This window comes from Thunnus maccoyii, chromosome 8 (assembly GCF_910596095.1).
Source record: "Thunnus maccoyii chromosome 8, fThuMac1.1, whole genome shotgun sequence".
Lineage (NCBI taxonomy): Eukaryota > Metazoa > Chordata > Actinopteri > Scombriformes > Scombridae > Thunnus > Thunnus maccoyii.
This window is the reverse complement of record NC_056540.1, coordinates 14,075,017-14,101,676: the sequence shown is the minus strand read 5'-3', so window position 1 is coordinate 14,101,676 and position 26,660 is coordinate 14,075,017. Positions and strand designations below refer to the sequence as shown.

Below are 26,660 nucleotides of genomic sequence, written 5' to 3'. Positions count from 1 at the left end.
CCTTTAAAGGAATTCAGGTTAATGTAGTTCACTGCATAAAGTCATGTTTTTCTGCTTTTTGCAAGAGGAAGCAACAATTTTAAAAAAAGATCTAGAGAATTACTGTTTCATTGTGTGACTAATTTTGCAGCATATGACAACAAAACTCACATCTGTAAAGCTGTAATTATTCAGTAATGTTGATGATAATCAATCATCTGTCCTATCAGCATTTTGGGATACAGATGTTACTAATCTTACAAAATATTACAAAGTTTAGCGTTTTTGACTCTTTATGAGAGAAACAACGTTACAAATTTAATGAGTAGAAGTTTATTATTATGTGTTCTTGTGAAACTCCAACACTCTGCTCCCTCTGTTACCCATCTGGACATCAGACAGTCTCGCTGACATTCACCCACTCCTCCTGGACATTTGACATGCCACATTTCACCATGAAAAAGAGATAAATGGAAAACATGCTCATCAAAGAATCTGCTGCTGTATGACAAAAATCCTGCATATGGTATCACATCACAAGGTTCCTGTCATGGAGTTGGACTGTATAATAAGTGTAACATCACACGTTACAAGTCACTTTTCTGTCATGTGTAAAATGACACAGACTGGACTCTCATTGTATGTTGTGACTTTTTTCAAAGGCCTGTTTTTACTTTTGGATCACTGAGAGGGGAATGGATGATAAAATAAATAAATGTCATGATGATAAAGATAAAACATGATCATGTATTTAACTGCGAATAATAGAAACATCATCTGAACAACTACCACAGATACTGTTTACTGTGTGTGGTCATATTGTGTTAAAAACCACTTTAATGGCCTTTTTTTACCACAGACATCAACCAAAATTAAACAAGACAGATTTTAGTTTTTATTATTGATATTATTTGGATGCCACTTAATTTCCACATTAATGACTTCCCTTGAAAACTGACACAATGCTGTCATTTCACCACAAATAGACACTGTTTACTTGTTTATGTGTTTTAGGAAGGCCAGGTCTGCATAGGTTGAGTTTTTCACAGCAACACAAATGTCTAATGTCTTCCTCTGATCCCATCTACATCTAAGTTTATCTGGTGAGAAGAAAGATTTACACTAAAATACATTATTTTACATCATTACAGAATATTTTAGTGTGTACAATTAACAATATATTGAAAGGGAGTGTCACCTCAACTAATAGTGCAGCTTTGAAGCATCACAGGAACACGTCATGTAGCAAGTGGATGCAAGAAAATGATGTTTAAGTATACTGTACATGAAAAGAAAATCTTTGATAGCCCACTGGCTTCTTGCATTGGTAAACTTACGTCTTTTAATGTTGATATGAGTTCCCTGATTCCTGCATTACTGTTAATTAAATGTACTGTAACCTTAAAGCACAGAAACATCCACCATAAACACAATGTGAGCAGCTCTGTGTGCACCCCACCTCAGCCTTTTCCCAAATTCTTTCTTGAGAGCACATTTCAGTCAGCCAGCAACTTCTTTAGACCAACATACAAAAGCTTACAGGAGACTGTGAGAATGATCCGTTACCAAACTGACGGCTCTGACTGCTGCACTGCCCCCCTCTCTCTCACCGGCCTTTACAGATGGACAACTTAGCTCTTTAAATCCCCAAGTACATCCTCACTAAACACAATCTCAAGATCTAAACACACATTTTTACCAAATGTTCAGTTACAAAAAACCCAACACAAATCATGTAAATAGCATGAGCCAAAATACTGATTGCTCTTTAATCTGTATGCTGAATTAATTACATTTTGATCAGTCTCATTTGGAGGAACGTTGTGCAGCTCTATTTTCAAGTCTTTCCTTATTTAGCTTAATGCTAATTAACGATCTGTGAGCTGATATGATTAGGCATTTGTACATGATTATATGTTTCAGGGCTTGAAGCTTAAACATTGACAAAAACTTCTTAATTTCATGATTAAATAAACTCTGTGTTTGAGAGAACAGAGCTACGGCTCAATCATTTTCTTAGTCCACTGTGCTGTGTCCAGCACAAGAAGGATGGTCAATTTGCAAGCATTATATAGGAGTATAATGTGTTGTGTGTGTGTGTGAGAACACCATCGCTGAATAGTTTTCTATATATCAGAATGTCAAGAAAACACAGAAAGCTCTGACTGAGCTGTGGAGGCGGAGTTAAGGAGCAGAGGAGAAACTGTAACTTTGTCTGCATTCAGAGAAGTATTTCTTCTCATGGATGTATTATTCCACCCATGGTTACCAGTGTGGGAATGAAAGATTAAATTATTTGCTTTTGATATGACCTCAGATACAAAGCGTACTTTAGTTTGGTTGTGTGCTATACAGTGTTAATGCATTGAGAGCATGAGGTCACAGCTGGAGAATTGTGCATAAAACCAGCTGATCTTATCTCTGTTACATCATTCATCTGCATACATCATCCTTCTGAATCAACAGTAGACATGCAGTGGAGCCCATCATTTCTCCCAAGAGCTGCAGGCACTTCAGTCATGCTTCCTGAGAAGAAGAAACACACTGACACAGTCGAAAACTCAGTTCACATGTGTGTTTATTCTCCCGTGGCACATCATGATAAAAGAATCCCTTTTATCGGTGTCACATAAAGCAAGACTACAGATTGGTACAAAAGGATATAAAAATATAAATTGGAAGTTTGTGGTGTCATTTCATTACTATCACATTAGACAAGTGTTGTGTGGTGTGAGTAATATCAGCACCTTTACCGGGAGAGGAAAAAAAAAAAAAAAAAGCACAGTAAAACTCTAGCGAAAGACAAAAAGCATTCAGTAATATCTATCACTCAAAGGAGGTGGCTGCAATATGCAACATATTCATTGTGTTCAGAGCCCACTGCCCTCTAGAGGAAATCAAGCTACAGCAAGTCAAATCACACAATTATCAAAAAAAAAATAAGTTACAAAAGATGAACCAGTGGTGTACACGAGACAGTGATGGCTGTGGTCAGTTTCAACAGAAAAAACAACATATTGCACCTTTGACACCTCAGTGAGAAGTTGCTCATGAATTATGAGGAAAGAGCAAGTTGACCTCTATATAAAAAAACAAAACAAAAAACTACTTCACACCAACAGCATTCATCATGAAAATCACAAAAAAAAGCTTTAACTAAAATACACTGAAAACAAAGGGAATGTAAAAAATATAACAAAACTGTACACAAACAGCAAAACAAAGGCATAGTATCTTCGTCACTGAAAAGCACATAAACATGTCTGTTTCAGTGGAGGGAAAATGTCTAGCTGTATAACATTTGGTGATACGTGATTATATTAGTGTCGCCGTTTCAGAAAGCTTCATGTAGTGTTTTCTGAGAAATACAAATGTCTGACTATGAAATTATGGTTCACAGTTCAAGCCTGTCAGCTGCTGAGGACGAGGCACTGACATGTACGATGTCTGGTGTCCACAGCAGAATGGTTGGAAATGTAAAGTCAGAACATTCAAACTAAACATAGATCAAGGTTTATGTGAGAAACGGCAACCGTTATTAATAATTCCTTCCAGAAGAAGCTCACAATACTCCGCGACACTGAGAAACCGTTCCTTTCAGTCAACAACATCCGAGGAGCTGGTGTCCATGGTCGTTTTAAGGTATCACCATGGTAACCAGTGTGCAGCCCTCATGACTGGCACTGAGAATCTGGATGTGGTTAGACTTTAAACAGGAAGTAGGAGATTGGGAATTGCAGCTTTAGAAATCTGGAGAGCAATTACAAACTGGCTGCAGATGTTTGTGTGTGTAACCAGTGACCATGAGGCTGTTCCACTAGGATGCAAACAGACTGATTCATGCATTCAGTTAACTGAGTTGGAAGCAGAGTATGGTCCAGTGATGAAGAAGGGGAGTATTTCAGACCCCACAGATGCAGCATTAGCATCTACTTAAAGCATAATAGCACAGAATGATGGGAAGGCTGCTAGTTTCAGCCTTAAAACCTGAGCCTGAATATACAGTTTCTATGAACATGTACAGAGAAAACTATAGTTATTCAATGGTGTGTTTCTAAGTTGGTATAAAAAGCTACTCTATATCAAACAAATGAATTAAAAAAAAAAAAAAAATCAAGAACAAGAAAAAAATTAGTCATCATAAATAAAAGCTATGGCATGTTTCAATGGCATCATATTCAAGTAATCTTGTTCAAGTCCCTGATACTTAGTGGTTCATGTAAACATCATTAACACAGACACAGAACCAACAGTTCATAAGAAGGCAGCAGCAATTCATATGTACAGTACACACAACCGACTTCCACGTCTCCTTCACCACGCTGGTCCAGTCACATCAGTTTGTGTTCAATTCTTTGAGTGGAGCTGGAGACACAAATTAAAACTTTAGTATGACAAAGCCTGTGGCTGAAGTGAGCCGCATGTTCCCCTCCCCGGGGTGTGTAAGGCTCCGCCACGAGGCTCGACTTTGGAGATGGGAGAGAAGAGATGACGAGGACAGAGAGGGGAGAGAATTTGTACTTAAAAAAAAAAAAGCTACACACTGCAGGCGTGTTCGAGCTCCGGACTTCACCTGCTGTGCGCAAAACAATGAATTCTTCGTCCCCTCTGAGGACTTATACAGTGAGGAATTCCCAGAGGGGCCCTGACACAGACTACAGGCATTAGATCAATGTTCACTGACATTCAGGAGACGCAACCCGTTATTCCTTGCCAGATCAGCAACAAGCCCTTTTCTTCTTCCGTCTCTCGCTCAAATGATGGCTCAAGAAACAATACCAGCCAATTTTTCCACCTCTAAAATGTGTTCAATTTTTGGGATTAGAGAAAAATATGTCAAGCAGCAAGATATCCTTTATCACAGATACTTTGTGTTCTGTGTACTTCTAAAATTGGCTCAGCTTTCACACAACTGAGAACAGGCACTGAATGAGGTGGGAGTTAGATCACACTGCTGCTTTCATCTCATTCACAGTGATGACAGTGTCGTAATAACACAGATTTCATAAAATCAGTTAGGAATATGGCAGTAGCATTTTGCAATGCCTCAGTATTTTAAACAAGTCTGTGGAGCATTTGTCATGTCAGTGTGATGACTTCCACCGGGTCTGTCTTGCCTTTGGACCTCTGCTTGCGTTTGAGGCGTCTCTGTGAGAGGGCCGGGGGAGTTGGACTTGCTGAAGGTGTTGCAGTGCCGACGGAGAGAGAGAGGAGGTCAGTAAGTGGATGTTTCCGAGTAGTAAGCTGGGGCGGAAGCATGGCAGTGAACTCCCGTAGGGGTTTTTGTTCCCTCTCCGTCTCCTGGCGTCACCTGTCGAAGCAGCCGGCTGTGAAAGTGTGATGGGCCCCCAAGTAGCCACCGCTGTAAGCCATACTCAGGCAGTGGCGTGGTTCTCCCGCGAGGGCCATCTGCACAGAAATGGGGCCCTGCAGCGGCAGCGCGCGAGCCCCTGGCTGGAGGCCAGAGGTCAGGCTCGGGTAGGAGGGGAACCCACCTCCAGGAGTAATGGAAGGAGCCCCAGTAAGCAGACCCATCCTGTGGCTCTGAAGAAAGTCCTGAGACATGTTCACCACAGGCCCCAAAGTCTGGGAGTCGGCTAGCGCTTGCAGCTGGGACAGGGAAGGGGAATGCTGGGAAAGGTGTGGGAAGCCGTCGGGCTGAAAGAGCAGCTGTGGTGTAGTGGAGGTGGAGGAGGAGGAGGAAGCTGGTCTCTGGATGGCTGACACCGGAGAGAGGTGAGAGGTCTGCGGCTGAGACTGCAGAGAGGAGGGTCGGTGCGGAGGGGTGGATTTGGTTTTGTTGGCCTCCTTAACATCGTTGTCATGAGCACTGTGGAACAAAAAGGCACACATATCAAATCATTACCGCATCAAAAAATGATGAAATTGAAAACACAAGGGCAAGCGTGCGACTACTTGAGTGAGAGCAGCATACGGGAGAAAATGGCTGCTCAGAGAAATGCATCAACAGGAGCGTAGATAGGTCTGTACCGCCCCTTTTAACTCCCACACAATTAGAGTGAACATGTGCAAACAATTACACTTACACAGATGCACACAAATTAACACACCCCGCTGACCAAGAAATGTGCAATCTAATTATGGTTGTTCAAATACTCGGCACTGCGGCTATCAGCTAGGATTATCAGACAGACAGGCTTCATCAGATGATACACTCAACAAAATAAGCTTCAACGAAATAAGCTTCTAGTGATTTAAAAGAAAAGCTCTCTTGTAATCCAAAACCATGGCAACCAAAAACACTAACCCCACACCCTGAGAGGCTTGTCTGAGTATAGGTTTTTTGTTTTTCTCTCCTTGAGCATATGTGTGTGTGTTTGTTGGTGTGTCCCTTACAGCAGCATGAGTTCAATGCACTGGGTGAGGTGGTCCCAGGTGTAGCCCGTCAGGAGATGCAGAGAGGCCGTCCAGCTCGGGGAGATCTGAAGGCAAATACGAGATGCTGCCACACACGCAGCGGCAACCTGGGATGGTCGGAAACTCAGGAAGGCGTGGTCTATAAAAACCCAGAGACAAGAGGTTCATAAATTCTTTGAAACTACTTTTAGTCATATCACAAGCTAACCATGTCATGTCCAACTCCAAGTCCAGTTCCCCTTCCTCCTCTAAACCCACCTTGTAGTGAGACTTCCAGGAAGTAGTGAGTGTATTTGTCCATGAAGGCCTTGGTCTTGGAGAGGGAGGACAGGGGCCAGCCGTTGTATAGGTCGCCCTCCTGCACCGAGGCATGGAGGTAGTAGTCAATAAAGTGGGCGGGTGTGGGCATGCACAGATTCCAGCCAAAGGTCTCCAGCAGCAGAAGCTCCATTTTGATCAGATCCCTCTTGTTGAGAACCAGGTTCAGGCTACACATGAAGCCCAGAGAGTTCAGCTGCTCCAGCTTGGGAACCCGGTCCTCCTTTTCCTCAAATTTACCTGGAAAGAAACAAAGAGATTCATCAAGGTTACAGAACACCATCAGCTGCAATTTCACTTTCATACTCGACAGCCACACTTGACAGTTTGAAGTGACATGACGTCACCTCATAACAGAAAGATTACACACATATTTAACATATTTTGTGCATCATAGACAGTTAACTTCCTATGACAGTTCACATTTAAATACAACAAGGATTTTCTTTGTACTGTATTGGGCGTTTTTAACAAGATGAAAGTGGCATTACAGCAGCTGAACATTCTCCACTTTATCTTTTGGATTTTGAGATTTAAAAAGATTTTGAACAATAATGTGAAAACACATTATCTGATGAAAATGTAAATGAAAAAAAACAAACAAATTTGGGTCAAATATCGAGATAAAATGGTGCTTCACCATTTTCAGACATATTATAGAGCAAATGATTAATGGATTAAGCAGAAAGAATAGCCATTGACATCACATGTGCTAACAAGTGGAGCTTCATTTGTTTTAATGCTCATGATGTCTGCATTAAAACATTAAATTCTCACTTTAACTAGTTTTAACAAATGAAACCCAATATTTCTGCAGAAAATCTTGAATCCAGTCATCTTGACGGGGCATGATGATCGATCTTTACAAAAGAATGTTTACTAACTGCTTTCTTACCAGTATTACGATGAATATGATCATCTACAGTCACATGCAGCAGGTTTATGGTCAGCCTTTAAGAGCCTTACTCCAGCTTTCACAAAACAAGTGCCTGCTAAGCATTAGCAATTAAGTTGACTATTACTGAACATCTGGCCATAAAGCTAAGCTATTACACTAACAAGCCTAGGAAGCATCACTATTGGCATACAGAGTGTAGGGCACTTACTGTGGATTATACAAGCCTGACACTTTCTATGAAAAAGCCAGTCAGCTTGATCCCTGATATTTCTGCGCCCCCTCCCTCGCTCACTCCAGATCCTAGCAGACATTACAGCAGTGCCATTATGGTGAGCCCCCTCCCCAACTCAAGACATCCTCCCTTCCATAGCAACAGCCCTGAGGCCTCAGGGGTCTGTGTGACCAATGAAGAGGGGTGTTTCTGCCTTTAATCTAAGAGTCCAACAGGCCTCCTTTGCTCAAACTTTAAGAATGAGGGCGGAGGTGTCAGGTTACTCTGATACAGGCTTCTGAAAAACACCCTGTGCCTTTAAGTGGGAATATGGGGGCATACAAGATAGGCTTAAAATGGAGCTGACTGGCACCACGATTATTCTTGATTCATCAGATTTGTGGAAAGTACAGTTAGCATGAGTCCAACTATATAACGGACTGTAATAAACACTTCAAATTACATAAATACATTTGCATCAGCATAGAGCGCCTTTCACAATTTATATAAACATGCAAACAAGCACACGAACGCAAACACACTGTGCCACTCAGTCGCTTTTGTGGAATTACTTGGCTTTACATCCACGAGCTAGGATTAATAAGTTATGTATCGGCTTTGTCAAAATATCCATCCAGCTGAGATTCTGAACAACCCTCTAGTGGGGTAAATCTTGGCCTCAAATCGAGAACCATGGCAACCAAACATTAGAAATACGGGCTTTATTGACTTTTCCAAGCTGCAGTTAGAAGTGGATACAGTGAGTACTCCAAGCAACAATTGTCATGCTATACCACAGCTATTGTGGGAGTCTTTGATGGACCTCATTCACCTCTTTATGCCCGCATCTAGGGGAGTGGACCGTCTTCCAACCGAGTGCGAGTTTTACCACTGATGTTGCGACCTACCATTAAGCAGGGCGGGCGGGGGGTGGAGGAAGAGAGAGGGAATGGTTGAGAGAGCTTGAGTGGAGGGGTGTGGGGGATCTGCAGCACAACAGGCCAGAGGGGTAATTAGCAGAGAGGCAGTAATGGCGTCTCTCCACCAGAACAGGAAGCACTGTGAAACAGGGCTGTTTACACCCACTGGGGCTTGTTCCATGGACCCAGTCCACACTTGCCCCATTCTCTCACCCTCATATCCTCTGGATCCAGGGCTGTGTCTGCTGCTAGACTGCTATGTCCACACAGACGCTGCCATAAAAAGCCATCAATACCCCCAATCTCCACTCGGCCTCAGCCCCTTTGATCTTAAGAGAGACACAGTGCAAGTCAATCTCCTCATTGTGCTCTGTGATTACTCCTTTGGTTTACTACTGTGAGTGAGTAGGCACATGAGAGACATGGGATGCCGAAAACCTTTGAAAACAAAAAACAAAGCGACTTCAGAGGAAGTACACTATGATTTAAGCCGCAAACCGGTTTGACTTACTGTAAAAAAAAAAAAAACAAAAACAAAAAAAACGGACTCTTGTATATATTACAGTCTGTATGTCTGTTATCTCTCACAAAACAGAGGTCTCATTCATTCCAACGAGTTGGCACAGCAGGGGTGCAACCGCCGAGGTGCTCCAGGAAAAACCACAAGGTAGTAGTTGATCCTGGTTCTACTTTTTCTGAAGCACAATGCAACATCATCAAGCAACAGGACCAGGTATCATTACAAATCTTTAGATAATAATGTTTATTAGGGCTGCAACTGATGATTATCTAAATTAACCATTTATCTGATGATTATTAAAAATATTTTAAAAATAGCCATCACTTCCTGAAGCTGGAAAGAATATATTTTTGGTATTTTTGCTTAAAGAATTACTTTAAATGATTAATCTATTACCAAAATGTCGATTGGCTAATCCACAAATTGTTTCCGCTGTAGTGCTAATATGACTTTTTATTACTGATACCAAAACAATTTTATTCAATACTTCAGTTTGAGGAATATAAATATGCTTTAAAACAAAATATTCCAAATTTCTCAAAGCATTTGTGTTTAATGTCCAAACACAAACAGCTGTACAAGATCTTTGCCTGCATTTAGGCAATGTTAGCTATTATTTATATCAGGAAATGTTTCATGAATTAAAAAGTAAACAAGAATGTGAAGCCAACTTCAGATACTTGATAGTTTTTGATACTCGATGCTACAGACAAATTTCAGTCATGTTAAAAAATGCTTTGGTTCAACACCAAACAACGTACTGCATTGGCCAATAAAACACATGAAAGCGCACACACACCAATTTTGAATACCCTTTAGTGTGCATGCCTTATAGTATTGTTCTATTTTGCAATTTACCTCATGAGGTTAAAGACAAAAGAGCCCTGAAAACTAGAGGTGTAGTGCTTTGTGTATTCATCCCTAACTGTTCGGTACAGGATGTTCGGCATGCTCCCTGACCCAAACAATTACTGTCAAAATAGTTTAATAATCCACTTACTCTGACATGTGGAACAGTTATTCTAGCACTTGAATTCCACCTGGAACATTTTGGCAGTGCACCACCTAGATGTAGCATGCTCATTGACATATGCTAGCCGGCTTAGCCAAAGTTAGCGTGGTTACCCTGGTTACACATGCTCATGTAGTGTCGCTGCCATCATTAATATTGTAATACATGCCATCATCCCCTTATTTTAAAGATATCACTTCTCACTGTCCCTCTTCCCTCTCCGTGACAGTCGGCTTTGAGTGAAGCTGTTCGGAACAACTATAAACAACTTTGATTTCTAACGTGGTCGGACACGTCGTCAGTTCTGAGTGACCATAAATCAGCATAAAACAGCTGTCAGCAGATGTCTTGACTCCTTGCAAGAAACAGAAAAGTTATTTTCCTTTTCCATTACAGCACAATTAAACTGTTTCAGTAATAGTTTTGGCCAATGAGCCATTGTTGGATGTTTACATTTTTCAAGATGTTATTTTCTACCTCTCTTTTTTTCTCTGATGTACTGAAAACGTACCAACCATGACCCCAAAAACCGAAGTACATATCAAATGAACCATGACATTTGAGTCCTGTTACACCCCTACTGAAAACGGAGTTGTACAATCCTGCCTTGAAGTAGTGTATGAACAGTCATGCTGTGACTTTACATTTGATAAGATACAACAAACTAGACTTCCTGATTCACACTGTATTTTTCACACCGATTACTAAAACCTATAGTAACATGCCAAGAACAACGCAGTCCCTTATACTGTTCTGCTACAGTGCCGTTGTCATCCTAAATTCGGCCTTTGAGAGGGGGTGCATTCCTTGTCTGTGAGTTCAGCCTACCTGGAATGCAGGCAGCTAAATGATCCTATCTTAAGTCAGCGAGCAGTGAAGGGACACAATAATGCAAAAAAAAAAAAAAAAACAGCCTTCCTTTTCATCTACACCAACTAACCCTCCATAGACTTCCAACTACAGGACACCTATCCTTTCTCATAGCACCCACAGGTGATGGTGACGATGAGAAAAGGTCGAGTAAACAGGGAAGGGTTAGAGGTCAGGGGTTAGGGAGAGGTAAGGGGAGGATGCAGGGCCTCCTCCCAGGTGTGCTGTTTAGGGAGGAGGTGGGGGTTGGGAGGGATTTTGAGTGATAGGGGCTGTTAGAAACCTGAGAGCTGTATTCTTACACAGAGAATATCCTCCATTTCTGTTTCTCTCCATTTAACCAGCATCATGTAATTCATGTCCATTTCGCTCTCTCTCAGTCCCTCTCAAAGAAATGTGAGGTGACTAAATCAATTCTGTGTCTCCTCAAATAATTCCTAAGATAACAATTCCACTTTAAAAAGTGCCGTCACATAGACATCTTTAACCCTGTAATTTCTCTGAAGGAATTGTAAAAGTGACATATTTAGTTTAAAAACTATTATACTACTATTAAAAAGGCATTACAGGGACTTGGGAGAAAATGGCGCCCTCGACACAGGTTAAATGAAAGGAGTGGTGTGCTCAACTCACAGTCCTTAGAGAGTAATGGGTGTGGACACACACACACACACACAAAAAAAAAAAAATCACAAAAATAACAAATGGTGACATTGGAACAGAACTACAAATGAATCCATCAACATGAATGATGGAAAAAAGTGTTTTAATGTATTACCAAGATATTTTTTATCAGTTTTGCTTATTTCTTGCAAATAAAGATTTTAGGGGAAAAAAGACTTTTAGGGTCTTGTGAGCATTCTTCATTTTCTTCTTCATTCTCTCTCGCTCTTTCTCTTCAACTTGACAGCCATGGAGGAATTTCCTCTGCTCTTTAAACTCCTTTTATTTGCTGGTTCATCTTTCATTGGGAGTGTGAAATTGGTCACAGCTCCATCACAGAATCTCTGTGTTGCCACCCCTGGCCCTGACGGCTCTCACAATGCAGGCCCGAGCCGACCCTTGACCCTTGATGCTAATGCCCGGGTGACCAGGGAGAGGAGGAGAGGAGAAACCCGGCGCTGCATATCTACAGTATGTGTGTGTGGCATGTTGTTGGGGGGGGGGGGATACATCAACTGAGGGTGTGAAGCGCATTGCCTTATGGATGATGAGGGCCAACACAGAGAGCGTGTGGGCAAACAGAGCCTCAGGCATTGCACAACAAGAGTTCTGTTTTACAGTTTGTAGATTATAATTCAGTAACAGCTCTCAAATAAAGAAAAAAGGTGAATGTGTGCTTTGGTAGCATCTGATAACAATGAATATCATTAACTTTTCCAAACCCATTAATACAGCCCTACATCATTTCTTTAATTATGGGAGCCCCACATGACAACAATTCCATCAGAATTATTGTCAAACCTCTGAGAGGGGGATAAAGAGGGAAGTGGGTTCTCTGTTAATCTACATTTCAGGGCACCCTGCTGAGTGGTTCAGTTCTAACATGTCCCATTTTGCAGGCCACCACCTCTCCCTCCCTTTCTACCCTGTTTAACATCAGCAGCCGACCTGCCTTTGAAGTACTGCTCCACTCATTTCCCAACCCCCCAGGGATGTGGGGCTGCTTTTACTGGCTGCCCTGTCCCAGGACTGGCTCGCTCTGCCTGTCCCTGACAAGGTGAGAGAATGAGGAGGAAACAGAGCCGGCAGCGAAAGGTAAAAGGACACCACCAGAACCTGGTCAGTTAAACTGCTATGTGGCAGTAACGCAATGCCCCTTCAAAAGGAAACTCTCTAATGTATTAGACTTGAATGTGGATCTTAATGAGGTGATTAGGGGGAAAAAATCCATAGGTTTATCACAAGGTTGCCACAGCGACCATCTCCTCATTTAGCAATGTTAGCTTACGGCAAGTCTCTACCATACACTCACACACACATACACACACACACACACACAACCTCCAGCCCTCAGTCTCTGCTCCCCTCCCCCTCTCTGGGAAGGGTCTGGCTGGCTGTCCTGCTTGCATTGACGGGCTTTTGTTTGAGGCCTGACTTGGAGAGCATATGGCAGGTGCCCCTCAGCACACAGTTCCTCCCCACCCCCGGGCTCCGAGGCCTGTGTAAATGCACTGTGTCGTCAATATGACTGAGCTTCTTGTGTGTTTCACAGGATGCTCTTTTTTTTTTGTAACAGATCCTTCACTGAATCAGGTTCACTGAACAAAATAGATGAAATTCATTGTCAATCATAACTTGCTGTCGAAACACGAAAAATAGATTACAAGAGCATCCACGGATCACAATCGAGAGCCAAGCAACAAACGTAACAAAAGCTATAAATACAGCATAAATACAGCATTGTGACAACTACAGAATGTGTAACATTCTTGTACTGGCTGGCAGCAGCGGAGACAAATCAATGATGTCATTTACCATAACAAACAGCTGATGTATGCAGAGCTCTGACTTCAGGGACTAAGATCTGCCAGGAAGACTGATGTGCTCACTGCAGGACTTCATGGAGTGCAACACAATAGAAATATAAAGTTTGGGTATGTTGACTGATTTCTAAATAAAATAAATGGAAATATAAAGTATATACATGAACAAACTTCACTGAAAAACTTCCCAGGATTTTGTTTTGTTTTTTTCTGAAATATTGGGCTGTAGTTAGGCCTCTAAACAAATGGTCAACAGTCAATAACACTTAATCCCTGTGGGTTAGAAAACTGACCATAATCTTACTCTTGCAAATGAAGAAGAGCTCATCCATTAACAAACATGCACACACAAACACACACACACAAAGGAGTAACAGGATTAAGCAGTGACTGCTGAGAGGCACAAAAGAGGTAGCGATTAATTAACTGAGTGCGGAAGCCAGAAAAATTTAAAGAAAGACAATGTGTATGCCTGTCAAAGGCATGCAGGGGGAGGCAGTTCAATAACTAGGCCAGATTCCAGAGCACCTCAGGACAGATAAAAAACCGAGACAACTTTGAATCAAACGCCCTTTCAAGCCTTCATCAATCATGGCAGAGACTCCCTGGAGTCCTGGAGGAGTCAGATGCAGTAGAGCGGAGAGGAGAGCCTGAATAACCGAAAGACACAATCAAAAGATTCAATAAAAAGCTGATTAATCTATTATAGATAGAATAGAAGACGAACATCTGTCCAGGTTGGGTTGATAATATTTATATCACTCCATGAGCAAACTCTCAAAGCTATTCTTGGATTCCCATGAGATTGCTTTTAAATAAAAACCTCTTTCAAGTCTCATATTCAAATTTATCCCACCACAGAGACTACTCTGATTGCAAAGATGGCTTTTGCGTCAGTATGCATGCACACACACGCACACACATACGCAACCGTACGCCGAGCCCTCCCAAGTGAGAGGGCCCTGCTCCAGACTCCCACTTTGACGGCATCATTAGTCTAATTACCCATGTTGCCAAGGGCTGCATTAATGTACCGAAAACCTCACAGTCTGTTAATCACCAGACAGACACAGAGACACTAATAACTACCACGCAACCTACACGATGCATCAGCAGGGGGAGAATGAGTAACACACCTGCTTTACATGAAACACACACACAAAGATACGGTTTTATATTTAACGGCAGAAAAGTACTTTGGACACTTCACTCACTTCTACAGGTAGACGGACTTGAGAAAGGCAGCAACTATAAGCAAACAATAACATCAAACAGCCGTCAGTCTGGAGACGACGAGATAGTTAGGAATTCAAATCCAAAGCTTTAACTTGTTTTCAATCTACACAGCACTATCACCAAGCATGCCTTCAGTCAGACAACAATTTAAAGGATAAGACTGGTGTTATTTTATATTTTTCCCATCAAAGAAAAGACATCAAAACCAACAATTTGACAGTCTGTCTCTCAGTAGTGTCCAACTTCCCAAACCTGTCTGTGGCACTCGGCACCAAGCCCATTCGCCCAAGACATCAATCTTTAAAAATGGATCGAGATGTTTTAATTTTAATTTTTTTAAAAAAGGCCACGGATTACACAGTTGGTGCTCTGGTGGCTATTACCGTTAGCACTACAGTGTCTGTGGGATCGACTGAAAATAAACTACAGTGTCCGAGTTCATCATAATGAAGGAAAATGTCACCCGGTGCAGAGATGTAGCTCAACAATGGAGGTCTCTGGATAGCTTCAGCTACACAATATGTTTTAATAGGATCAACTGTTGCTTTTTTTGTGGGATTTGCTGAGAATAAAATATTGAATATCGTTACACATATCCTTTAAGTATGAAAACATGGAAAAGGGAGAAGTGCCATAAGAGAATTAATCTCAAGCTAAAATGGATTCATATGAGGAATGTAGGTCGACTGTAGCAACAAACCACATGGCTTCAATGACAGTGAACAAAAAAAAAAAAAGAAGAAAAAAAACATTCACACCTTTGATTGAAGGACATTTTGACCTATGCAGGTGTGATACTAGCTCATCTCTAACTGACTGCATGGGGCTTTGGTAACAGCAGCATCCCCAGACATGTTATTACAGCCAGGATCAAAGACATTCACAAAGTTCAGTAGACAAGAGCATAATCCCCGACAGTCAAAGCAGGTTTCTCCTAAAACAATGGAACAGTCATCCTACAACAATGGCAACATCGCAGCTAGCAGTAAACTGTCATTACAGGCTATCAGATCAGTCTGAAAAGTGGAGCGGGAAGAAGAAGAAAAAAAAACAACATCATGGTCTCCTGAGCGTAACTCAAATTAGCCTTGTTGCAGGAAGTATTTCACCTTGAGCCATCTGTGCATAAACCACAGCCGCAGTATCTCTTTCAGCTAAGGCGATTTACGCTGTAGCTCTTCTACATTTACAAGTTCAGTCGAAATGAATCCCAGAAGTTGCCGTAAATTGACTCTTGAAGATTGAGTGACTAATCTAGATGAGGATACCTCTGTTTTCTATGCTCTGCTGTGGGAAATCCAGTTTCCAAAACATCAATTTAAGACCTCAGAGTCTTAAAAAACCACAAAATTTAGAGTTGGTTTTAATAAAATGTTCCTGTTAGGCAAAAAAAAAAAATACCTAAAGCACAAAACAAACATATGTTATTGGACTTACTAGCTAGGAGCAGACAGGAGAGGGCGATGACATAGAGCTGCTTGACGGCCACATCATAGTGATCCATGAACAAGTCCAGCAGGTAGACGGCCAGGTGACGTGCTGTGGGACATAGCTGGTAGCGATTACTCAGGATGGCCAACAAGTCTGCAAAGTACCGACGCATGCCGATCTGTGGAGAATGGGCCCGGTAGACCGGTAGCTTCAGCTCCTGGAGGAGAAGAAGAAGAAGAGAAGAGGGGTGAGGGGGGGGGTGTAAATGACGGTGTGGGGGGGGGGTGAGAGGAGCAGGGTGGGCAGGAGGCAGCGGTGGAGAAGCACAGGGGTTGTAAAGAATATGCATAAGAATAGTGAGGCATGCATGTCTCTTGCTGGCTGGGTTTAACAGCTGTGTGTCCAAAACACTCTTATCACGAATCAAACTCCATTTAACATCAGAAACTCTTGATTATGCTTCGGCCTCATTTCAATTCCATTTAATTCGCCATCGCTGCAGAGAACAGGAGATAATTTGGGTCACTGCAGATGTCTTTGAGCGATGGGCTGAGGGTGCTGGTGTGTGAGTCTGTGTGTGGTGGGGGGGGGGGGGGGGGGGGGGGGGGGTAAAGGGGGGGCACGGTTCCTCCAGTGGAGGTTGATGGGTAGATAGGATTAGGTTTCACCCCTAGCACATCTCCTATTCATGTTCAATTAGCTGCATGTGTTTCAAAGTGGAAGGAAGATACTCAGGGGGCATTAGCATTGAATCAGCCTCGGGTATCTTCCCAATCAGCTACAGAAAACAGGAGAGCTTCAAGGATCCAGTTTCAAAACCTACCCCAGAGTAAGAAACGAAAAACATTTAAGCACTGGATGTACAAACTCACAGCACGGCTACTTCTTCTGGATTTAAGCTGCTTATACCAGAAAATGTTTTTGTTTTCAAAAATGTTTTTTTTTTTGCTCTCTGTCAATCTGAGTAAAAACAAGGGCTTTTGATTTGGATTTGATAAGAGATTGAGGATTGGTAGATTAAGCTCCTTAAATTCAAATAGCGAGGAGTTCTTACATGAGAAACACAGAAAACATCCAAATCAAGTCAGGACCGTTATTGAGTAGCGTGCATGATTAAACTGTCCAAATGTGGCTTTCAAGCTCAGTGTTTCATCAGTAATTCTTAGAAATACAAGCTACAGTCAATTTGCTGTGAGCGCAAAATGTACCAACACTGTCAGGTTTACACAGACTGTCTCTTATTTATTTTGAGCGCAACTAAAACAACACTTGATTCTCAGACTGACACTTCAATGGAATCCAAAAATAAACAGTATCGCCCCTCCCAAATCCACATAGAGCAGCTCCACCCCCGGTGCCACAACCAACCATACCATCCAACCCGCCTACTGCTTCAGCCCCTGCCTCTGGTCCATCTGTCTGTCTGGGGGTACAAGGGCAGCAGGAGAATAGGGGTGGATGTGAAAAGGGTGGGGTGGGGGGGTCGGTGGGGGTGGGGGGTGGGGGGGGTGCTGGAGTCTCAGGGGCTCCGGGGGGTTTGTGTGGGGTGGAGAGGTGCCTTTGTGGGGGACCCGCACCGTAATTAAGGATTCCACAGCTGCCTCCGCCTGATTTGCATGTCTGATAATTTGCCACATGCTACACACCACCGCTATCTCCCACATCAGGGCATTACCACCGGAGCAAACGTCATTAAGGCTGGATGAAACTGTGGGGGAGCAGGCGCCTTGCAGGAAAACACTGTGTGAAGGCCTTTTTACACACAGCTCTGGTACCAATTCCACCATTCTTCCCCCCATTATGCATTTTACTGTGGTTTCAACGTACCCATATCATAAAATACACACATGCAGGCGACAAAAGTTTTCGAACACCAAGACTTTGAGCATTTTGGGTTAAATATAAAGCAATCTGCTCATTGTAGATATCTTAAAATTATAAAGCTGCAACAATTATTTTTTATCATCAATTAAGCTGCCAATTGTTTTTAGTTACACTGTTTGGTAGATTCGTGTTTTTCAGTGTCAGAAAATATGGAAAAATGTCTGTCATAATGTCGAAGTGCCCAATGCGACTTATCAGATTGCTTTGTTGTCTGACTAACAGACTAAAATCTAAATGTAGACAGTTTATAATCATTCAAAATAAGTAAAAAGAGAAATGCAAATGTTTAGCTTTTTTGCTTGAAGAATAACTTAAATGACTATTTGATTATTAAAACTGTTTGTTTTCCCAACTGTTGTCCTAACTTTCTGTCAGTGCACTAACCTATTAATTGACTTTACTATCTTTCAGGATAACATAAGAGGAACTATGATATGAATTTCTAGATCCTTAAGTACAAAGATTTCAGTCTTCAGTGGAACAGTGCGGCACTCAGATGTAACCATGAGAAGTAAATGTACTGTAATGAATGCCTTCATTTAATAGTGATAGTGGAGTGAGACAGGAAATGCGGGGAAAGAGAAAAAAGATGGTCTTTCTGGGAAAATGCCAAAAATCTTTCAGTATCTTTATGCATCATGAGTTACACTATTAAAGGATATCTAGAATCTGGGAAAACTCTGCTCTAAAAGGTCTGGCAGACATACTGCAAGAACTGTTGTTAGAAGTCAGTTCTCAGACAAATATACAGTATGTTTTCAGCTACAAGTCACTAAAAAACATGATCAACTCTTATGTGTTTCCATTAAAATGAGAAGCATTTCTTCAATTCACTTTATGTATCAGATTATTTCTATCTTGTACCTTTGCCGCATTCATGATAAATGTTTTATACGACTGAGTACGTTGTGTAGTGAGCCTGTTGCTTTGGATTTAACCAGAAATGCTGATACAAGGTGATCAAAGCCTAACATTAGACAGACAGTTCCTCTCTCTCTCTCTCATTATCGTATATATGTGAAAAGAGTGGGTGTGTTGTTTAGCTTCAAGCTCTGAATACAGATTTTCAGGCGTGCTGACAGCTCACTCTGAGTCACACACTGTCCAGCGTGAGTAAACTGAATCAAACCGTATGCGTACGTGAATGACTCATTACAAGGCTCACAAACATCCGATGCATAATCTGATATCTACGGTCTCCGGTTTACACATGCGTACAATCTCCGGCACATTCGAGCACCTCATGTCTAAAACCTGATCTGTATTCTTCTCCCTCAGTGTGAAGCTGGCAGGAGAGTCCCAGCTCGAAGATGCCAGTCGAGTGACAGATGTCTCAATTAAAGTGACACATGGCAAGAAATATGATCACATTTCGAGGTTAATTAAGACATTCTCAATTAATGAGCCTTAACTCCTCCATGTAATCTAATTTAGATCATGTTTAAATAGACAACAGGAGCATGTAATTATATTTCCTTTCAAACTTTCAATACACTGTGTGGTACATAACATGCTAAGACGCTGCTATCAAATATCAACACAGTCCTGCTGGTTTGTATTGTCTGATTTGTACGGCTGCAACTAATGATTGTTTTCATAATTGATACATGTGCCAATTATTTTCTTGTAATTATTATCATTTCTCAACTCATCATTTAACTCAGAAAATGTCAGAAAGTAGAGAAAAATGTCCATCACAATTTCTTTCTGTTTATCAGTTAATTGTAAGGCTGCAACTAACGATTATTTTCTCGTTTTCAGAGGCCATTGTGACTTTTTAAGAAAGCTTTGTTCGCTCCAACTAACAGTCCAAAACAAAAATATATTTATTAAGATAGAAGAGCAAGAGAAACAGAGAAGACACGTCTGAGAAAAGGAAAATAGTCATTCTTGCTCAAGCTACTAATTAATTATTAAAATGGTTGCTTATTAACTTTCTTAACTAATTGGTTGATCAATTAGTAATTGGAGCTCTAATTAATTATTTATCCAACACCCCATTTTAGCTTTATTTATCTGTCCATTGTTTAAACATTTTACACAATACAACACTGCTATTTTCAGGTTGTTGGATGAATAAAAAGTTAAACAGATTGTATGATTCAGGTTTTGTATAACACACAGTCTAAAAACAGGTTAGACTCTTGCTATCAAACAAACAAACAGTTTCTTATCACAGTGAAGGAGTGTTTTTAACGACAGACTCACCTTGATGCGGAGGGATTGATGGATATCTGCAGCTAGCTGTCCTTTCCACCATTGCAACTCCCTCTCCATCTTTCCCATCCAGAGGAGACTTCAAGGATCAAGTTTTACCTGCTGAGGCAGATGAGCCCAAAACAACACACAGTTCAAGAGATTTAATGAAGTGCTGAGGACAGCTAGAAAATATACACATTATATTTACTTAAAAAAACATTTGATAAGGGGAGCGTGAAGTTGACTTAAAGTTATTCACAAATTTCCTGATGAAAATTGATTTTTTTGGATATATAATAAACTAGAGATGTGTGTTTGTATTGACAACAAAAACAATGCTCTTTCATAATATAAATATTGTTAAGTAATCTACTGGTTTTGATAAAGTTTTTGAGCACCTTGCTAATCCCACAGCAGATGTCTCTCTCCCTCTCTGCATAGGCCATTTTCTCTGCTGGGTGAATTAAATGGCTCAGTTAAATGCCCGCTCGACCACGCTGTAGGTCAAATGAATCAAATCACTCTTTCATTAATGTCACTTTTTGACATGTTTTTTTTCCCACAGCGTCGGCAAAATAACCATAAAATCCACAGTTTGTCATTCAAAACGCGTCTGCAGCACCACGAGACAGCGGCCAAACAGTGAGGCTGCACAAGTTAACTGCCCACCGAGCTCAGAAACACTCGTTTAAAAAACACACAAAAAACAGCCCGCCGTGATAAAACTAAACGTCTCCACACGGATACAGCTCGTCTCTCTCACAGGACAACAACCTGGGAAACTTTTCATCTCGCTGGTTATTAATTGTGCCACTCACCGCTCCGACGGGAATGCCCCCCAGACCCCTTTGTCTCAGTCCGACATCCTGAATGAGAGAACTCCTCTCCGGCTCAACTTTGAGAAAGCCCTCTTTTTTTCGGCGATGAGACAAACTTCAAATCCTCTGACAAGTTCATTCAACAGCTGCCACCGCCAAATCCCGACAACAGGCGTTTCGTTGCGCCGTTTTCTCCGAACTGTTTACACTTTTCCGAGCGATTTTTTCCTCAGCCGTTTGCTCTCCGGTAGCTCCGCTGTAACAAAGTAGCCTCCTCGGCTGCACCAGCTGCTGCTGTTGCGGCGCGAGGCTCGTGCGCTTCGACGTGAAGGTCCCTCCTATAGCCTGGGAGTTGTAGTCCGTTAGAGGTCAGTCTCAGAACTACAAATACCCAGTAGCCTGGACAGGGGGTTTTATAGCCTACTACTTGTGAATTATTATATTATATTATATTATATTATATTATATTATTTAGTGGTGGAAATTATACGGTAATTATGTACAATTTATAGGTACTTGTAAATTGCTTGAGTATATTCATTTTATGCTACTTTCTACTTCTTCTTCTAGGCTACTACACCACTATTGTAGATACTCCATTACATATGCTCAACAGCTCTAGTTGCCAGTTACAGATTCATATTGTACATAGAAACATTGGATAATATACAATGCATTGTTAAAGATTAAACCAGTGATCTTGTCATATTTCAGGTGGTGTTAGCAGTTCCACCAAAGAGTTACTCCCCCTCTTAACTGTTCAGATGGTTTCATTTAAATAACAATTTCAGGCCAAAGAAGTAAATTATCCAATATCTCACAAAACAGCAAAGATTTGCAAAGAAGAATTCTGTTTTTTCGTCTCTCCTATGCCATTAATAATCTCACAATCCCCCAGAGATTAATTTTGTGAGTGAGGGGTCCCAACCTCTAGGTTGGGAACCACTTGATCAAACTACCTAACCATTTTTAAAGTGTACAAGCTAGCTCCACTTCAACCAGCTACAAAAGTAAATGCTGTTTACACTTTGTTTGAGCACATTATTGTAACAATCTAATCATGTGATAATAATATATCAGTCATAGTCTTTCTCTCTGCAGAACATGTACTTTTACTTTTGATACTTAGTAGTATATTATAGTAGTATATTTTGCCGATAATACTCTTACTTAAGTGGGATTTTGAATGCAAGACTTTTACTTAAGTAAAAGATCTGTATACTTCCTCCACCACTTATAATAATCCTTGTGTGAATTACTAGTTATTACTACAGTGTTTATAGTTTTTTCCCTTGTTACTGAGGGGTGTCACTTTTAGGTTTAATTTACCCATAAAACATCTTTAACAGCATATGAAAGTTGCCGCTGTAGATGAGAGGTGGAAAGTACACTTTTGAGGTACTCAGAAGGAAAGAGTGTAATTTCTACTACATTACATCTTTTTGACAGCTACTTGGTACTTTGTGCATTATGAGTGCAATTAAATGACAATCAGTGGAGGGAAAAATGAAAATGTCATTTTTCCCTCTTTTGTTCATTCTTCCCGTTCTGATCATGCATCCTCTCATCTTCAATCCTATTAAATAAATTAATGGTTAAATTTAACAATTTCTTCAGTTTATGGGAATCTGATGAGCTCTCTTGGTGGTACATAGACCCTGATTTGGGAATATTGTAGTAATGCATGCTAAGAACACTCATTATTGGTTGAGTCAAGCCAGATTTTTAATGCACTACAGTATGTAAAAAAAAGCTTAATGTATAAATTACACTATCATAAAAAAGTACAAAAAAATGTTCTAAATATTCTGTAAAAGAGTAAAAACTGGTGGTCGCCTTGTGGCTCCTGTACAGTACATGATTCTAAAAGAACCAAATATGGGAATGAAAAGTTGAAAGAAAGTATCAATTATCAATTTTTTAAATATTTTGTGAGAATTATAGCACCATGAATGATATTTCAGCCAAAAGTTATGGCTTTTCAGTCACTCAAGCATTGTTTAGTAGTTCCCCAAATGCAGTTGAATGTTTTCTTTCATTTGGGTGCCACCTGCTGTCAGGACTTGTTAAAATACTGGAAATTCCTGAAGCCTGCCATTGTTGAGCAATCTTTTCCAAAATTGATCTCCAAAACATTTTGGTATGAAATAAAATCAATTATGGAAACAAACTTATTTCAGGATTAAAGTATTAACTGCCACTTTCAGCATTAGCTTTTCTATCCGCCTCATTGAGATAGTCCTGGTCAGCGTAGATAAGGAAGCCAGTGAAGGTGCTGTCTGTCCAGAAGGGGTCAAAGAAGAGTCCGTTCTGCTCCGAGTAGAAGATCTGCAGCCAGACCTGGTCTAAATGCTTCAGGTGGAGAACAGTGGAACCAGATGCCACATCATTGTTCCCTGTATTTGCATCAAATGTCTTAATCTTGTACTGTCCGTTTTGGACCAGCCCGATGGCCAGGTGCTTGTTGGCCAGTGTGATATCATAAGTGAAATAATAGACCCCAGGGATAGCACAGACAAACTTTCCACTGCTGGCATTGTAGTGGTTCCCCTCATTCAGCAGGATCCGGCTGAAGCGGATGGGCATGCGTTCTTTAGGATAGCTCTTTGTCACAGCCACAGAGAAAGCTGAACGGGCTTGGCTGCCACAATTGCAGCCTCCAGAAGCTCCTTGCTGGCCCGTGTCACCCGCATCTCCTTTTTGCCCCCTTTTTCCACCCAGCCCTGCTTTTCCACGGAGCCCTCTCAGCCCCCGAGGTCCAGCCTTGCCGATAACACCCTCACGGCCTTTCACACCTGGCTTGCCTGGGTTCCCGGTCCTCCCTGGATCACCTGACAACAGAGGTAACATTATGAAGAATGACAATACTTACATTTTACATCTGTGTGTAATATAACCACAAATATTAAAAACAAAAACTCAGTAGAGCTAAGACTGACTCTGACTTAATGTGTTACAGTTTATCATTTGCAGGAACCTGTTACTGCTAGTTATGTACAGAGGCTCTGGTGTTTATCAATTTAACATTCATCATTTGTGTTTTGTTGACCTTGGCTGTACTTTCTCATTGTTTGGGGTCCCACAGACGTCACTGCTGTATGTGTACAAATAATAATACACACTGTGTAGAGGGCGACAATACACGGAAATGACCATAAAGAATTGTATTTTCCTAATGTTTTATGTTTTATATGTTATATGAGCTAAAGAATACATATTCTTTTTGCTTACCAATAGTCATTCACAGAAAAATAAAGGATGTTGTCCAATACACGTTTGTTTAGTGTCAATTAGGCACCAGAGAGTTCTAATTGATTGTTAGACCACGTATGAAAAAACTGTTATAAAAATCCAATAAAAAGAAATCCAAATAGACTTGATAGATTTGGGTAGTAGAAGTATTGCTGTGTAATAAATACTATCATTGCATTTAACCATGTATTTGCAGCTCTCTGAGACCCCAAACAGATGTAAAACAACATTTTCTATAGCGGATTTCTGAAACATTCAATTCTTATTGAATTAGCAAAAGTCATGAAGTATAAAGACAATGAAAAAATGTGAAGCATGTGGTTTTAAAGAGGGCAAGAACAGATCTTTAGGGTTAACATAACAACAGAAGAGAGTCAGTCAGTAAGTACCTCTATCTCCCTTTTCTCCCTTCTCCCCATCTTTCCCATCTGGGCCATCCTTCCCTGGGGCCCCCATTGGCCCCATGGTCCCCGGTGAGCCAGGGGCTCCCGGGTTTCCTGCAGGTCCTGCTGGGCCTGGCAAACTACAGACCAGCTGGGAGGAGTGGATAGTGATGTTACGACCTTTCTTGGGTGCAGAATATGTTGACTGGGAGAGGACGACTGACAGCAAACTGAAGATCACACATATCTGGAGCATGATGGTCACTATGGAGTCACGAGAGGACAAGGGAATCGTTTATCAATAATTGTTGTAATTATAATTACAATGATAGATTTTCTTTCTTGGGTGGGGGATGGGGGGGGGTCTGTCGCAATCAGATGATGCAAATCTATCAACAAAACAACAACAAAATATGCCATCCGTGGTGGTAGAGTGCATGTCTTACACTGCAGAATCCCATGAAAAAACATATAAACAGCTATCAGTAAATGGTGTGGTCATGTTTATGTCATGACTGCATGCTTCATGATAAATATGAATACATGAATGATGAATGATACATGAATTCCACACAGGTTAAATCAAAGCAAAGAATGCAGCTTAGAGCGTGTTTTTGCAAAAGAGAGTGAATCAGATATTTTAAAAATGCAGAGAAAGTACTCACCAGTTGAGAAGTTATGACGCATGGGCATTTTTCGGCACTCTCCAAGTCCTTTTTCTGCATGAGAATGCACAAACTTTCCTACATGATTTTCCAATAATCGAGAGACATCGCATTCTTCAAGAGAAGCGCTGCAAAGAAATGTGTATCCCAGTGAATCATAGTCCATAATATCCGCCCTGTTTAAGCAAGTGCTCTGCCAAAAAATACTTTCACCATGATGTCATTAAATTCAAGTCAGTGCAACAGTATCGCGCGCTGAAGCAGTGATGCATCCAAAAAACTTGTACCATGGAAAAACACGATGTTATACAACAGACATGATTAAAAAAAAAAAAAAAAAAACCCGAATAAGCAAAGCCATCTAGTTTTTGTTATATATATGATTATATTATATTATATAGGCTGCAACTTTGTGCATTTTGATTTTAAAAAAGTCCCAAAAGTACTTTTCTAAGTGAGTAAGTGCAAAATCAGTGGACGGTGTTCTGCAGCCGTGTATAAAATGCACTATGAATATGACCAGATGTGTTTGTGTTTATTGCTGTGATGCAGAGCCAAGACCTGAGAGACCAATAAAAATGTTCCAGCTGCTGGACGAGGCAGTGCTTTGTGTTGAGCAATCTACTGTATTCATTTCTAACTTAAACCATGTGAACAGAAATAACATAAGGAGTTGTTGCAATGTTTGAGCTTCTTGAGATGAAACGGTTAACTTAAAGTCCTCCTCCACTCTAATATGTGTTTTGCATATTGTTACTTCTTTTGGATGTTTGGCCTTCACTGTGCAGAATGATAAATGTGCAAAGACTGTTTACTCGTCCATCTGCTGAAGACATTTACGTACAAGATGATTTGTGACATCATCAGTTTTGAAGCGAATTGTAGTCCAGTATGTAACCTACACAAGTGTAATGTGGAAACTGAGAATGGACTTTACAATGAATTAGGAGTCATCTTGTCTCCACAAAGAAACATTTGCATATTCATAGAAATCCATCATGCTGGATCATGGAGGGATTTGCGAGGTAACTGAACGTTTTTGTGGAGAAACCACATCAGACAAAAAATATTATTCAAAGCATTGTCTTAAATCTTGTCTGGAGGGGATCTTTTACATCTGGTCAAGAGAAAACACTTGAAAATGAGCATTTTGGCTGTTGATCAATTTGCACTGTCTCGGTAAAATAAATCAATAAAACA

At 40.9% G+C, this 26,660-nt stretch overlaps 2 protein-coding genes across 3 annotated transcripts; both read right to left on the bottom strand.

Annotated features, from left to right (window-relative positions):
• Positions 1-2,540: 2,540 nt before the first annotated feature.
• ccnjl (cyclin J-like) lies at positions 2,541-21,569 on the bottom strand. Of its 2 annotated transcripts, none has more exons than XM_042419893.1 (6): positions 21,161-21,569; positions 20,352-20,462; positions 16,266-16,476; positions 6,616-6,915; positions 6,337-6,496; positions 2,541-5,809 (listed from the first exon to the last, which is right to left on the bottom strand). In XM_042419893.1, the coding sequence occupies exons 2-6, from the start codon at positions 20,427-20,429 to the stop codon at positions 5,287-5,289; spliced, it is 1,272 nt and encodes a 423-aa protein (XP_042275827.1). In that variant the 5' UTR covers positions 20,430-20,462; positions 21,161-21,569; the 3' UTR covers positions 2,541-5,286. The 2 variants fall into 2 exon arrangements, with proteins under 2 accessions (XP_042275827.1, XP_042275828.1); XM_042419894.1 differs by having other exon boundaries at positions 20,352-20,459.
• Positions 21,570-21,645: 76 nt separating this feature from the next.
• On the bottom strand, positions 21,646-26,020 carry c1qtnf2 (C1q and TNF related 2). Its single transcript, XM_042418995.1, has 3 exons — positions 25,461-26,020; positions 24,802-25,059; positions 21,646-23,991 (listed from the first exon to the last, which is right to left on the bottom strand). Exons 1-3 carry the CDS (start codon positions 25,624-25,626, stop codon positions 23,351-23,353), a joined length of 1,065 nt encoding a protein of 354 aa, XP_042274929.1. The 5' UTR covers positions 25,627-26,020; the 3' UTR covers positions 21,646-23,350.
• Between the last annotated feature and the right edge of the window lie 640 nt (positions 26,021-26,660).